The 16884-nt window shown below is 34.2% G+C and overlaps 1 protein-coding gene across 19 annotated transcripts in view; it reads right to left on the bottom strand.

Annotated features, from left to right (window-relative positions):
• The window catches only part of DOCK3 (dedicator of cytokinesis 3), a 190595-nt gene that overhangs the window by 1544 nt on the left and 172167 nt on the right, over positions 1-16884 (bottom strand). For 9 of the 19 annotated variants that reach the window (XM_034440103.3, XM_034440121.3, XM_034440132.3 and 6 more), the window contains 5 exons: positions 16079-16228; positions 6829-6947; positions 6302-6389; positions 2522-2644; positions 1807-1889 (listed from right to left, as the gene is read on the bottom strand). In XM_034440103.3, coding sequence (XP_034295994.1) covers positions 1807-1889; positions 2522-2644; positions 6302-6389; positions 6829-6947; positions 16079-16228 — 563 coding nt within the window. Of the gene's footprint in view, positions 1-1806; positions 1890-2521; positions 2645-6301; positions 6390-6828; positions 6948-14046; positions 14209-16078; positions 16229-16884 lie in introns of those variants that run through there. The other 10 variants (XM_034440193.3, XM_034440221.3, XM_087887708.1 and 7 more) reach the window with 7 other exon arrangements.

The raw sequence follows: 16884 nt of genomic DNA, 5'->3' as shown, positions 1-16884 counted from the left end.
AAAGAAGCATATCTCACCTTCTCTAAGCTTCTAAAATGCTACATCAGTTTGTGATGGAAGTATTATCTAATCTGTATATATTTTTGGTGAACCGAAAAATCACAAAATGTCAACATTTTTATTAGGTAATATTGAATGAAAAGCACAATATTTACAGCTGAACAATGTCTTTATAACTGGACCAAGCAAAATATCCAAAAAAGCATGCATGTTTTAGAATCTTACAGAATACTTTAGAACTGAATGGTTAAAAAAGGAATAGATTGTTTAAGATCCTTTCAATATTGTTTAAAGACTGAATGTGAATCTTCATTTGGATATCTAAATTATTCATTGCTAGAAATCTTTCTTCTATATCGTATAATTTGGGACGAAGCAACTTAATTTTAGTTAAATATGTACAATTTTTAGGCAAGACTGCTTTTTGTTTTTAAGGGTAATTTCTTGGTGAACTGGATGCAATCTGCATATAAAATAGAGCATTCAGTTTTATTCAAGTATGGAAAACTTAAAATGAATAGACTTGGGAGGTGCTTTACATTACATTAGCATTTACATATATGAAAGATGGCAAAAATAACACATACATTTCCCTCATTTTTTCATAGGCAATATAAAGATGATTCTAACTATCATCTAGATAAATACACTTAAGAAGAAAGAAAGTTTAAAATGGATTAAGGGGTCAGTTATATTTGAAACAGTAGGATTTTTATTGAAGAGTTAAAAATAATTAAATACATAAAATAAGAGATTAATGGAAATGCAGACTGTTCAGTGTTCTTGTAGAAAGACAATTGGATTTGCAAAACAAATCTGAGACAAACCATGTGTTCATACAGTAGAATTAGGGATCAAAGAATTAAGGACGAAATCAAAGATTTAAGACAAAACAAGAAGTAAACTTTTTTTAACTTCCCTTTTTGTACCTAATGAAATGGCTGTTATTAGAAAAAATAGACCAATGATTTCTATAGGTTTTCTATAGAAAAACCTATAGAAATTATTGAAAAAGTCATCACACTTGACACATTTCAAAAGAACTTTGAGAGATTGGGAAAGAATATTACAGCTATCATAACAGCCTTAATAGCTGCTTATATGAATATTATATCATTTAAAAGAGATTTGAAATTAGAGTAGAGATGAAAAATAATCTTTAAGAATTTATAGGTCAACTCAGTGGAGACGTAATTCAAGATGGAATTTTTGGGAAATAAATTATGGAAAACAAAATAGAGATAATAAACAGGATATTTCTTTATAAGGACCAAATTATTTTAATCAATACACTTGAATAACTGGAAATGAAAATATATGCTAAGAAAAGGCTTGTTTGTCAGTGATGTTTTAGCTGTTCAGCCACGTTTAGTATATATTGTGTATCACCTCCCTTGATTTTAAAAGCCCAGCTCGGCAGCAAAGATTCATTTTCCTTCCCTAGTACCTATTAAGCTATGAGGAAACTTTGGACTCATCCTCTCACATGGGAGCATGAGCAAAAATTGGACATAATTTATATGAACTCATTCAAGGTGAACATCTTATATAAAAGAACAAACAGGAAATTATTTTTTTCTTTTGAACATCCTGGTGACGTGCTTTACTTTTTAGCATTTTATTCTCAAATAACCCAGGAGACCCTATACAGCAGCTTGCAGAGTTTGTATGTTTCTCTTAGGGATACTGATTTTTGCTTTTAATCTCTCCAAAAACTGGGTATAACAGGTATATCTAAAAATTCTAATCTAAGCAATATTAGGATGATACTGGATAGAAGGTTCTGAAATATGATAAAACATTTACCTTGCGCAGTGTTCGTGCAGGCAGCGCTGGGGGAGCGTCATTAAGATGATGGTGGAAAGCATCAAAGTGTAGTAAATAGTGGCCTGATAAGGGAAGTCAGATAGAGCAGAATCACTGACCTGTTCATACTTCTTAATTTGTGCAATACTAGTCAAAGCAAATGTTAATCCTTACAGTTGAACACTCACTTTCAGAAATCAGTGTTATTATGTAAATATAGTCTAATGTTTTTAATAAACATAAAATGGAAGTAAACAGTAAATGTGGTGGAATTTTACCAACAGCTGATATTGTATTAAGAGTCCCATGGCAGGAAAACAGGTTCATTAGCAATCCACATCTGAAATCTCAATTACTTTTTAGTACTTGATTGTCCTTGGAAGGATGATAAAAAATTTAAAGTAATATTTGTTTCCAAAAATAATTTGAGCTCAATATATATTTATACATTAAAACCTACAGCAAGACATCACGTTACCTTACGTTACCTTACATCATTTAAAAATCTTAAGTCCAGTCCCAAAGCACATTCACAGCCCTTCTGAAGTTTTCAAGGTTTAGGTTAACTGTCAGCCAAGAGAACCAGGAAAATATTTTCCTCCATGACTTCCCTTTCTTTTTAGAGAAGTCATAAAGACATCTGTGTTGGCCTTCACATGATTTATCTGGGCATCATTGTAGGGTTCTTCTGCAGATCTCCTGACCACTTCCTTACCATGGGTCAGGCTTGGAGGAGGCACTGGTGGGATCAGGATGCTCCCAACATGAGCAGACAGGAATGGCAGGGCCTCTCTGGTTCCGCTGTCTAGACTCCAGCTGCTCGGTGCTGCTGAAACAGCTGAAGGATGGAAACAAATTGTATTTGGATAATAGTCAAATATAGGTTTTATTGGGACTTGACAGGATTGAAGGCTGACATTTTTATTTTCTTCAGTCTCTGGAGTATTTTGGGACTGGCTCCATGCTATTACTTATATTCATCCATGAAGATGGGGTAGATGATAGGAAATAGTGTTTTTTTTTAATGAAAGAACAGAACAACTCTGAAAACCAGTAATACACACACACACACACACACACACACACACACACACACACACACACTATACTGTAGTAAGTTATTGTTTGCTTTGAAAATCAAGATAAAAAAGAAGCCAAAAAAAAAAATTAGGAAAAGAAATAGCAATATGCACAACAGAGCCACGATGACCACAATATTTTTCATAGCTTCAAACTGTTTTTGAAAACTTGCTCTATAATCATGACACCAAATGAGTATTTCACCAAATAAAATTTATGCTGAAATTATATTAGATTTCAAATTAGATCCTTCCTAGAAACTTGCTTTAATAATTATCCACAAGATTTTTCATTGATTATGTCTGAAGAATTGCCGCTTTGATTGCTAAACAACAAGCACAATTTTAGGTAAATCTGATAGAGAACATTAGCCAAAGTCTTATACATCAGCACTTTGTCACTTGAAGTACTGTAGTTGAAAAAGAAAAAGATGACAATTTGCAGCCTTAGAATCCATTTTCACAACGAGGAGGCAAAGTCCATTTTTTAATCAAAATATAGTTGTTGATTTCTAGTTTAGCAGGTTTTCTGCTTCTGCCATGACCTAAGCTGCTTTTTTGCAGACTTTCAAGCAATTTTATTTTATCTAAGGGTAGAAGTGAAATGTTTTTATCAACAATATTACCATGCCTTTTATTTATATAAGACACATTTTAATGCCTAGTTTTTAGTAATATGAATGCTACAAAATATATTTGATCTCAAAAGTAATTTAAGACTATTTTTAATGTGCATTTCTTTTGTTTAAACCAGTGTTTCCCAACCTTTTTTTGGCCATGTCCCACCTAAGCATCTCTAAAATCCTGATGCCCCCCCCGTGACATATAATTCTTACTAGTCAAAAAGTGAACTCCTACTCATGTGGAGGAAGCCTAAAAGGCCATTAACTTGGTTTAAACAAGATTTCAAATTCCCCCCATTAAAAATCAAATTCCCCCCCTGAGGTGCATGGGGCCCACATTGGGAACCACTAGTTTAAACTGTATGTTATGCTCTGGGGCTAGATTCCATAGTTCAATAGTCCCAATCTCTTATTTCTCAAGCCTCTTAACTGAAAAACATGATTAAAGAGCAAAATTGACACATTTCTTTAATGACTATGAATGCCAAAAAATTAGACATTAGAGTACAGAATATTGAGAATTTAGCTTCGATCCCTCCAGTTCACGTTTATTAGTGACTTTTGTTAAGATAGACTCTCTTCAAAAAAAAATTCCCCAAAATTGCTTTTATGGTGGACTAAGTCTATTTGAGAAGCCCTTGATGTTACTTTTTTTGATTCAGAGATACTCTTCTTTCTTTCTCAGCCCCAGCACAATCTCTTACACCCTCAAAGGCCATTTCTGTTTCATAGTTCATTTGAAAATTTCTTGTTTGCTATTGGACAGCTGATTTTAATTGCTTATTTACAGTGGAGAATTACATGGTACCATTTCATAAAACAGCTAGTAATATGATTGCTGCCTAATTATAATTTATATTATTTAAATTAAGTTATAATTTATTATATAATTTTTATGAACATAATTTTGGAGATTTGTATCTATGAGCCTTTTGGCCACTAAGGCAAATGGCAAGAAATAGGTAAGTCCTTATTCACTGTCTCTGTGTCTGTCTCTCATCTCAACTATGCTTAGCAAAGCAAGACCAGAAATCTTCCTGCCTTCTCGCTTCCTCTCTCTTCCAAATGTACTTCAAATAGGAATGAGGCTTTCCTATCAATGTATTTGTATGTATTATATTACTACAAATATGAGAGTTAATAGTCATTCATACCTGGATTAAGCTACTGTTCTATGTCCAAGATAAGTTTATTATGACTGTATCTATTTTTTAACTGAACCTGTGTGTAATAGCTCAGTATTCTTTCAACACTCTGTATATGTTATAAACATGGTGGTGTAATGGTTAGAAGACAGTATTGCAGGCTGACTCTGCCCACAACCAGGAGTTCGATCCTGACAGGGCTCAAGGCTGATTCAGCTTTCCATCCTTTGGAGGTCAGTAAAATGATGACCAAATTGATGGGAGCAGTATGCTGATGTTGTAAACCACTCAGAGAGTGGTGTAAAGCACTGTGGAGCTGTATACAAGTCTAAGTGTTATTGCTATTGTTATTCTAACCTTATGTCTGAACCACTACACCAAACTGACTCTCAGACTTTCGTTACCACTACCGGTAGTGCTCGACTCTTGACCATTTGCTTAACAATGGTTCAAAGTTACAACGGAGCTGAAAAAGTTATAACCCATCTTTAAAGTTATGACTGTCGCACCACCTCTGCAGTCATGTGATTGTGAATCAGATGCTTGGCAACTGGCTCACATGTACAAAGGTCGCTGTGTCCTGAGGTCACATGATTGCAATTTGAAATCTTCCCAGCAGGCTTCCAACAAGCAAAATCAATGGAGAAATCGGTCAGAAAGGTCACAAATCACAATCACCTGATATCTTGCTTAATGATTGCAATGATTCGCTTAACAACCATAACAAAAAGATCTTAAATCGGTGTGGTCGCATGATGCCTCATGCGATGAGACATCACTTAACAACAGATTTTCCCCTCCCAATGACTCTCTTTAAAGCCTAATATATGCTTCCTAAATATTTTCTACATTAATCCTCTAGAGAATTTGGAAGCACAGGGAGATGGAAGAAAATAAATTTATGAATTGTAAATATTCTGATGTGTTGGTATATTACTTAAGTACCAGGCAACCTGGAATGTCATTTTGATGATACGTGACTTCTGCCAGAATAAAGCTCAATAAAAGGATGTCTACCTTGAAAGCTCATATTACAGGGCATCTGCAGCAAACCAAGATTCCAGCAAAATCTGACAGATAAAGCATGTGTTGTGATACGGCCATACAAAATTCCCTCCTACATATTTGTGTGAGATATGACAATGCAAGTACAAAAAGTGTGCAGTCACATTTAATCATTTGCTCTCTGCCCAACTCACCCTGCAAATAATTTGCAGATGGGCATTTATTACATGATTTGTCAGTATAGATGTTCTGTTTTACATCTTTTTTTTTTGTTTAAGCCATTGTGTATCCCTTTATCACAAAATAAATTAATAAATAAGTACATGAAAACTTCACAAGTTTTCTTGAATTTCTTCACTATGTCTTTTCGACTGGTTGGGAAAAGCTATTCATTTATTTTGAAAAATCCAATTCGAATATATTTTTGTTTATATGGATTAGTGATGCTTCAGAAATTATTTCCTTAACATTTGGTTCAGGGGATATTATCTTGGTAAAAAAGTATGATATATAAACTATAATAGATTGGGATAAGATAATTGTATATCAGATAAAATGAAATACTGTTAATATCAAACTTATAAAGGAAAATCAGTAATTGAATGAGTTGTATAAAACATATATAAAATAGAATAGACAATACCTTTTTCAGCAACAGATAGATTAGGATCACTGCAGGGTTTGCATGGTCCAATTACCTGCTGGAATAAGGCTCTCTGGAAATTTGGATGCTAGGAAAGATAAAATGCAATTCAAGACTATTGAAACAAATATTGCACATTACACATACAGAATCTTAGAATTAATTAATCAAATGTCCTTTTTTCAATGAAAGATCTCATTCAGGTTCTTACCATATAACTTACGTTTTTAGTTATAAACTGGATTTGCATGTCATGTTCAAGTCTCAAGTGGCTGAATAACAAATGCATTATCTTAGAAATTCCTGTGGTGACAGCACAGAAAACCTGTGACTAAAGCCTTGAAGATTAATCCTAGTAATCCCCTGGCCATATCACATCATATCAATTTATGCATTAAGGCTGAAGTTGAACCCAAGCTAATTGTGTCACAGCTGGTATAATCTAATCTAACTCACAAAGATACACACATATATGCAGGCGCATAGGTGTGCATGCACGTACACACACACATGCACACACGCTTTACCTGTCCATTTTCCATGATAGCTGCAGGATACATAGCACTGCTAGGCCGATCTCGGTGTGCTGGTAGTAGCATCATTAATTCTCGATGATGACGGTATTTATCTGGTAGAGAGGGAGAGCCTGTAAACGAGTTAGAACAATCACGTACACATGACAAAACACAAATGGTTCTCTTTCACCCAGTTATTTCATCTTCCTGAGACATATAACTCACAGACATTTATACAATTCCAAATATAAGATGGCAATGAGAGAGTGACTAATTAGATTGATTCATGTGAGGTGATGAGGAATCTTCTGGTGAACAAAGATGACATTTAAAATTGGCAGAAAGTGACCAACTGAATGAAACCACATCAGACAAGGATATAACAGTGGAATTTTTAAAGGAATTTGGAAGTTATTTAATAAATATAATATACCTTATATCACAAAATGGCAGAGAATTATGCCATCATTTTTCATCAGGTTATCAAAAGGGGGGTTGAGTGGATTGAAGGACCACCAGGTTAGAGCAGCTGGGTTAATAAGTCAATGAAGGAATTCTATAACTCAATTTTTACTGAAATAAAAATATTTCTGGTACATCTGCCATCATTAGCCTCAATGGCAGCGTGACTGTCTATCAAGACCACCTGCTTGGGAAACTAGATGTACCAGATACTTTTGCACTTGGTTGGCCACTTTGAGAACAGAAGCTGGTTGAGATGGGCCAAAGGTCCAATCCAGCAGGGCACTGCTTCTGTTTTTAATTGCCTTTCTACATTTATGTCATTTCATTTTCAAAAATATGAACATATTTTTCATATATGAAATAGGAAGGAGTACTACATTTTAGCTTTAGCAAATATTTTATACATCTCACTCAACCAATATAAAGTCAGGGCTACAAGCTCAAAAGAAATTTATTTTCCCAAAAACAATTAAGCAGTTAAAAATTAATTTGAAAATATTAAAACACTGGTTTATAGCCAATTCCATCTTTCAACTGGCAGAATGGCATCTATCAGCACAAAAGCCCGATAGCATCTATGGGCTTTATCGATTTGCATATTTTCAAAACTATTCCAGAGGGCTGCCAATATATGAAAGCACTGTAAGAGGCTAGATTGTTCATTAGATTTTACAGTTTAATAGAAGTTGTTGGGAAATTGCAGTTTTTCTACTCTTCAAAATGTATGTTAATCTGGGAAAACTGGTTACATTGCTCCCCAATCTCCCAAATAATTTAATGGTTAAATTTTCTAGAATTTTTTAGATATTTATATTGTCTCTAATTTATGTTTAGGTTTATACCAACAAGGATACAGAAAATGAACTGAACAGGTACACTTGCTACAAGGGCTGTTACTATCACTTGATAAATTTTCCTGAACTATGAATGTTGGAGCCCTTCCAACAGACCTGTTTAAAGTGACCTGGTTTTCACATCAACAGAAACATAGCACGCAGATTGTAGTAATAAATTAATGGGTAATAATGAGAAAGTTGCAGTTTTTCTCATGTTCAAATATACACAACAAATACTTAATTCACAAAGCACACATATGACACAAATGGTCTAAACCCTCAATCACTTACAATATTAATTTAACTAAAAATATTTTGCTCCTCCTCATATGCACATCAAAGATAATGTTGGTGCATAGGAGTAAAATACTGAACTTTCTGGAATATCAAAAAATCTATAATGGCACACTGAATGTCACAGAGTCCTCCTCTTTATCATATATTTATCATATAGTTTCCCAAATGCAGATATAGATATGTATCATAAATTTGAGAAAACACTTGGCTCTAAGACAGTTACTGCCTTGACCTAATCTGCAAAATGTAGTTGTGCTGCTTTTGATATCAGAATTGGTGAGTAGTGGGATCCTTTCACTTGGAATATTTGTTTATTTAATATAGTATTCTTGTTAAATAGGGATGGGAGTTTGTAACTATTTGTAGACTCATTATGTAAAGGGAAGGAGAATTTATTAGTTTTACTTTTGTTCCCCTCAGCAACCAGCAGGGGCAGAATTTCTGTCTGTTTAATGTTAAATTTATTCGATATTTGGGTAATTTCCCCCCTTTTTTGTATACATTTTACAATTTATTTTTGTTTGCTGTTATTGTTATTAGTGTTGGATATATGTTTTTCTGTGGGTTTTTGTTTTGTTTTGTTTTTTGCATTTTATTCTTGTTGATAAAACAATGTTATCTCTATGTCTATTTTACTATTTTTTTTCCTGTTCAAAAAAAGAGGACCGTTTTCAAGGTAGAAGAACATGTAAAAAGTAATATTGTAAGTAACAAAACTTTGTAAATCTGAACCATTTGGACAAGATTTAGATATATTCTCTTACTAAGGCAAACGAGTATTAACATCTTTTTAAAAATAACATGCTTAATTTAACAGCAAATAGAATATCTAAGCTGCTTGTTATCTGATGTTATACTGGATAGCTCAGAGATATATTATTTGAAACACTACTGGATGAATGCTCCATAAATACATGAATCTCTACAAAATACCTATTTCAGGTATTACTTTTAGGTTGACATAGTGCAAAAGAGCAGCACACTCATATTTAAATGGGAAGAAATGCTCAGTCATTTAAAGTTGTAAATACAATGGTATGCACATAGGAATCCGATACCCATAAAAATTATATAAGAGGCATTTTTCAATCAATATCTTTGATTCTGTCAATTGCATAATCCCTCTATTGAAGAGGTGTCAAACTCAATTTCATTGACGGCCACATCAGGATTGGATTTGACCTTAAATGGCCGGATGGGGGTGTGAGTGGCCATGGTGGGTGTGACACGGAACCGCACCTCTGCAGACATGGTTTTATAAACTTATAAAAATGGGGAGGTGTACATTTCTGTGATTTTGTTTTTTAATACTTGCTTGATCTACTTGATCACCTTATGAGAGATAGACCAGATCAAGAAACTGACTCCACAGGAAGACATTGACATAGGCTAGCAGCAGAATCCTGCAAGCCTGAAAGTAAAATATTTTACTTTTCCTCCCTTTTATAATCTTCTGAGTCAAGGACGGCCTCCTGCAGTACTCCGGAGGCCCCGTTTTGGGCCTGGAAGGCCTCCTGGGCCACTCCAGAGACCCAGTTTTGGATCTGGAAGCCTCCTGGACCACTCCAGAGGCCCCGTTTTGGGTCTGGAAGGCCTTTTGGACCACTCCAAAAGCAGTTGCAGGGGGTCGCCCCATCCACGCCTCATTTTTACTAGCAGACCCACAGCAGGCCAGATCTAAGCACCCCGCGGGCCAGATCCGGCCCACTCGCCTTGAGTTTGACACCCCTGCTCTATTGCAATACCTAAATCTTATTGCATTCTTTGACAAAGTGACAAAATTAGTGGATGCTGTCAATATAATTTACTTGGACTTCAGTAAAGCATTTGATAAAGTAGGCCATAACCTACTACTAGATAAAGTAGAAAAATGTGGGTTAGACAGCATCCCCACCAGATGGAACTGCATCTACATGGAGGGAAGTATGCAGTGGAGTATCCCAGGGCTCTGTTTTAGACTTCATCAATGACTTGGATGAGGGGATAGATGGGGAACTCATCAAATTTGCAGATGACACCAAGCTGGCAGGAATAGCCAACACTCCAGAAGATAGGCTCAAGATTCAGAAGGATCTTGACAGACTTGATCATTGGGCGCTATCTAACAAAATGAAATTCAACAGTGAAAAAAGTAAGGGTCTACATTTAGGGAAGAAAAACAAAATGCATAGGTACCGTATATGTGGTACCTGGCTCAATAGTAGTAACTGTGAGAGAGATCTTGGAGTCCTAGTGGACAACCATTTAGATATGAGCCAGCAGTGTGCAGCAGCTGCCAAAAAAGGCAACACAGTTCTTGGCTGCATAAACAGAGGGATTGAATCAAGATCACGTGAAGTGTTAATACCACTTTATAATGCCTTGGTAAGGCCACATTTGGAATATTGCATTCAGTTTTGGTCGTCATGATGTAAAAAAGATGTTGAGACTCTAGAAAGAGTGCAGAGTAGAGCAACAAAGATGATTAGGGGGCTGGAGGCTAAAACATATGAAGAACGGTTGCAGGAACTGGGTATGTCTATTTTAATGAAAAAAAGGACTAGGGGAGACATGATAGCAGTGTTCCAATATCTCAGGGGTTGCCACAAAGAAGAGGGAGTCAAACTATTCTTCAAAGCACCTGAGGGTAGAACAAGAAGCAATGGGTGGAAACTAATCAAGGAGAGAAGCAATTTAGAACTAAGGAGAAATTTCCTGACAGTTAGAACAATTAATAAGTGGAACAACTTATTAAATGTAGAAGTTGTGAATGCTCCAACACTGGAAATTTTTAAGAAGATGTTGGATAACCATTTGTCTAAAGTGGTGTAGGGTTTCCTGCCTGGGCAGGGGGTTGGACTAAAAGACCTCCAAGGTCCCTTCCAACTCTTGTCATTCTATTCTATTCTAAATTAGCCGGGAAGCAGTTTTCTCATCAATTAACACCAATATTTAGTACAAAAATAATACCAAATCTTTACAACAGATGTCTTTGGTAAAGACATTGAATAGAAAAAAAAATCCATAATTAATAATCTATTTGTTGTACAATAAAATTGGCAACTGGAAATGGGATATCTGGGTAATTTTGGACTAGCATCTGGGAGAAGTGCTCTTATAAGAGCACAACATTGATAAGCAAATAATGAGACTTGCTATATAATAAGAATATTTACTTCTTGAAGTTTTGAATATACTTAGCTCAATCTGATTTAATTAAACACTCTGGGCTTATATACAAACAGTATGGTTTGATTGTCAATATCTCTGAGGGTGGTGGGTGGTTCAAAAATGTGAAGAACAAACAAACAAACATTTGTTATTTTTAATTAAATTTGTTTTTGCATATCCTGTCACTTTTGGGATCTCACCTTCCCCCCAATAAAATATAAAAATTATTCTTAGTGCTGTGCCATTGGAGTTTTGTTAGGTATTATGAACATATCAACATATAATCTTGCACATAGGATTGCATGAATACATAATACATTCAAACTTGGAATGGTATGTACTACATATATTGAAATTGAATGACAGCTGATGGCCAAAAATATAGCATGAATCTGATCTATAACTGACATTTGAAAAAGAATAAATGACTATGAGAACATGAAATGCCTCTACTGAAAGATGGCATTAATAGTTCCTCAGTGACAGTCGCGTACACAGAACTTGACCATTCATTGCATTTAATGTACATATACCAGTAATCATTACATACAGACATAAGTGTGTGTGTGTGTGAGAGAGAGAGAGGGGGGGAGGGAGGAAGGGTGAGAGAGTGGGGGATAGAGGTGCTATATGTAAATCTTTAAAAAGTACAAAACTGTATTACAATGTGCCTTCTACATGCAAATATGGTAAGACAGGAACTGCCATTAATACAGCCCGTCCACAATTCTGCAAACTATATAATCCTCAGACAGCTTTAGTAGACGTAATATGTAATTCAGCCAATTCAGATACAACCAATTTAAAGTGTTTGATTTCACTGGATCAACTGCAGTATTAAGTGCCCTCCCTATTTGCAGTATGCACAGCAACATCTGATTGGATGACTTTGCTGACAGGAAAAAGAAATATGCATCTTTTCAACCAACCCTAACATCAATAAAATCATTACTTTATTCAGGTGTATATGTCACATACATTTATCATTTTGGGAGGTCACAGTTCCACAATTTTTGAGAACCATCAATTTATATACTAAGCTATTTCCTTCCTTATAATTGTAAGTGAGGTATTAAAGTAAGTTAGAACACAAGAAAAAGATGCAGTTTTCATCTACTGGAGAAGAATTCTATAATGTCAACTTCATGATTAAAGATCGAGAGACCTCACTTAGAGAGAAAAGAGAAAAAGAGAGACTTTCAACTTCTTTTTTAGCACAGCCTATACTTGGAATCCAGGAAAAAGTTCCTTATTAAATGAATTTTTAATTGTTCATTTTACTATTTATACTTTAAAATGAACGTTTCTACAATGAAAATTAAATGTGTTAAGCATTACAATGATAGAAATAATCTCCATTTTATTTCTGTAATCATTATGGTGTCATGATTTTAAAATAGTAAATTGTATATGGACATATTGAAAAACTATCTTGCTTGCTTGTACAGAAAAAGAGTAATGCATCAAAGTATGGGGCAAAACTCTCTCATTCCCTAAAAGACATTGTCCAAAATCCAAAGTTTCATAGCTACTTCCTAAAGACACAGATGAGCATCTTATATAAGAAAAACTGTCTAAGTAGATCTGATCCAAAACCTACTATTTTATTTCAACCAGTTCTCAGCCATATTGTCCCTATGGATTCAGAAATGTAAACTAAGGGATGATTAATCTATTCCCCCTTATCATAGTTACATTTCAAAAAAGTTAAGAGTGAACTATAACCACAGCATTTTTCCAAAGGGATCTCTCAGTTCATGAAAACTGTCAGTTTTCAGAGATTTGTGCATCTTGAAGAATTAGTCACAGAGATACTTTGTTTTTGTTAGCTGATGGACATAGCATAAGTGAAGAGTAGATAGAGCAGTTTATAGCTTTCTCATAGGCAAAATATTTTCATTGGAGAAGAGAGGGATTGCTGTTAAGCTGGCAAAGAAAATGGAGTCTTAAAAAAGCACGAGAAGAAGAAAGTTTTGGAAGACAGTTATAGAGAAATAATGTATGGCAATCAAAAATAGATCTAAACAGCCTTGGTTGTTTAAGATTTGTTGTTGGTTTTAAGGAAGAGCCAGAGGTAGAACTAGGGAGACAGAATGCTGCTCAGTATACTTAGTCTCTTTCTCATATCTACCGTAAGTAAAAAAGTAGGAATGGAATTTAAGCATAAAAATACCTACACTTGTAATTCATTGCTATGCTAACATACTACTTAACAAGGTATACTTTTATCAGTAGCAGGAAGAAATTTTACTTTGCCAATAGAGATATATCTTAGTAATACTCAGTCAACATTTTTTATTCCTCTAGGAGGAGAAAACACCCACATCAAAATTGCTTGAGCAATTGCTTCTAATTTAAGCTACTGTTGTTACCATTCAAGAGAGCAGTGGAAGGCAGAAGACCAAGAGAAGACTTTGGTTTTATCTAGTTTTTGACAAACCTTGCAAAGAAATCTTACATAAAACTGCAACTAAAAACTTGCCTTGGTTTGGTGTGGTAATAAAAAAGAAGAAAATTTTACAACTTGTGTTTGGGATTCTGAATCCTGCATTAAATCCTAGAAATCCACAAAACCCTGAGGCACTGACCAAAATTCACTTTATCCTTTCTGTGTACAAAAGCTCCTGATAGCTCAGAAAGCATTCTGGGAAAGAAAGATATCATTAGTTACATTCTGATTTTCTTTAGGGAGAATGTGTGAGTTACTCAACTATGTGCAAACATAGTTCTTTTGCAAGATAATTAAACTGAAGTGTTTACATATTATATATGTTGTGAGATTATAATTCAAATTGTACGTCTGTTTATATTAAAGACATGTTGATTTAATTATTATTATTATAAGAGGAAAACAAATTCTATGAACTGATTTCCATAAAGTGTTTCGGAACAAAGAAATGTGATGAAAAGTATTTAAAAGATATTTAGAAACACATTTGTTCTAAAGCATCTGTTCCATTTTCTAGATGAACATAAAACTTAAGTCTTGTAAGTCTCTATATAGCTAACATAAAGCTAATTTTTTGGCATACATTTTTACTGTGAACTCACAATCTCACAATTCATTATCTCTCATTTTGTACGTCTGGTATACTTTATTGCTAAATAACTTGGCTATACAACAAACATGTATTGATCAATTCATATTTACTAAATTTCTTAACAGTCTCTTTTAAATGCAAGTCTGATATTAATCTTCTACTATATAAATCTGATTATGTAATTATTTATAAGTTTGATTTGCTGTTTAGGCAGAGGAAGGAAAAGTCTGAATAAAATAGCAGAATTACCAGATTGCTCCCACCATAAATAAAGCAAGATAAATATATCTTGAAAATATATTAACTACATTTAAAGATTGCTTTCAAACAGAATTAATATCTTTTTTCATGAAATGCTCCTATTCTAACTTCAGGTGAAATCTGATATATAAAATATGAGGCCATGGCAATCAGTGCTTCTCTAACATTGGTCCACAGGACAAATCCTTACAGAGGAACACTGGTCTCCTTTTCACAGTTCATTAAATTTATAGAATAAATACAACAGTTATTGCAGCCATGATCTTATTAACAATAAATATGGGCACCCTATTATGTAGCATGTGAAGGAGTAAGCACTTGTTTTTTGTATTTAGATTTATGAAATAAATATATGAATGTTTATTTAATATGATTGATCTACTAATCACAGATATATGCTAGAAATTTTATCTCAGTATTGTCATCCAAGAGTAACTAACTAGTGCTTATAGAATCCTTATGGAAGTTTTATCTGTGCTCTAAATTCAATTCTGAAGGAAGGGTATGTACTAGATCAGAAATTCATAACTAACATTTGTGGGGAAAAAAGATCATATGACTTCTTACACTGTTAATAAATAGCATTTTGAGTTATACTTTAGAATGCAGATAAATCAATCTGTAAGCAAAACTTCTTAAAGTTGCTTTATGCATCATGTTTTACAACTCTAAGAACAAAATATAACTGTAGAAAATACAGGATACTTTCCATTTCAGTGGTATGAATTTAAAATATTCCAGCATTTTGCTAGGTAAATTTATTTTCAATAGTACTTTGAGTTTTTTGTAAACTGCAAATGAAACAGCTTGACATATTATTTTTATTCACTAATATTTGCTTCATATTCACTAATATTTGCTTCATACTTCATGTGTCAGGAAGAAAACTGTTCTTTTAATAATTTCATGTCATGTTGGCTTATGAAAGGGCCAATCAAAGTACTGAATATTTTGCTGACATTGTTGGAAAAGTGTAGCGACTGACATATCATTTAGGCCAAAGTGATTCTTGATATCTCCTTTCAGTAAGTCAAGGCTCAGTAACAATTTCTGAAATCATGGTGGAATTTACCGACACTGAATAGATATAGTGAAAGCTGTTGATAAATGTGGCACATTTTCTGACTGAAGGGGGTATGCTACCGCAAGCTACTGATCTTAACAGAAAGGCCAAGGACTGAAAGAGCCATGGAGACCAATCTCTCTTCTCACCTCTAGAGGTGGTCCCTCCAGGACAGAGATGAGGCACATTGGTGGGGGCAGTGTGGGAAAGCTTGCACTGCTGCCGCCCAGGTGGTATCTGTTCTGTGGATAAATAGAGGGCTTCAGCCTCCAGAGTTGTCAATCCAGCACCCTTCAGCACTAAATTAAAAAGAATATAAATAAATATAAAAGAATTGAGATAGATTGACAAAGCTAGGTATTTGAAACATGGACTGTACCTTGCTTTAGTGCCAGTGCTTATTTGACGTATAAAATCATTAAAATTAAAAAGCACAAATAAATGAACGAGATCCTTGCTATTTTTGCACTATGATCAATATGGTTTGCTAAACAGTATCATCCTCCATGGTGGTTTCATAAAAATACATTATTAGTTAGAATTATGAAGCATCAAATTTTTCTGTATTACTATTTTCTAGAATTTCAAATTGTTTATCAGTTACTCTGGGGACACTGTTTAAAAATAAATGATAACATTTCAGTATATGTCATAAACATATATTGAAATATATAAACATTTCTATCTGAAGCTAAAGGAATAAAAAGTGTTATTATTTTGTTTGTTTTTTAAAACGTTTTGAGGGAAATGCTGATTTATTTATTAGCTTTCCATTAAACAATTGTCTGGTCTCTGTAGAATAAAAATAGTGGGAAAACCTTTTGAGAAATCTAGCAGACACACATCCAGTATGACAATGTTACCAGTAGTTATAATATTGTTCTGCAAAATGCATACTTCTAGGTTGATACAATTAGTTTATAAGTATGACCCTGAAATAATGCAGTCACATATT

This window comes from Pantherophis guttatus, chromosome 2, assembly GCF_059756535.1.
Source record: "Pantherophis guttatus breed Tessera chromosome 2, ASM5975653v1, whole genome shotgun sequence".
In the NCBI taxonomy this organism is placed as follows: domain Eukaryota; kingdom Metazoa; phylum Chordata; class Lepidosauria; order Squamata; family Colubridae; genus Pantherophis; species Pantherophis guttatus.
Note: the sequence above shows the minus strand (reverse complement) of the source record. Positions and strands in the feature narration are given on the sequence as shown.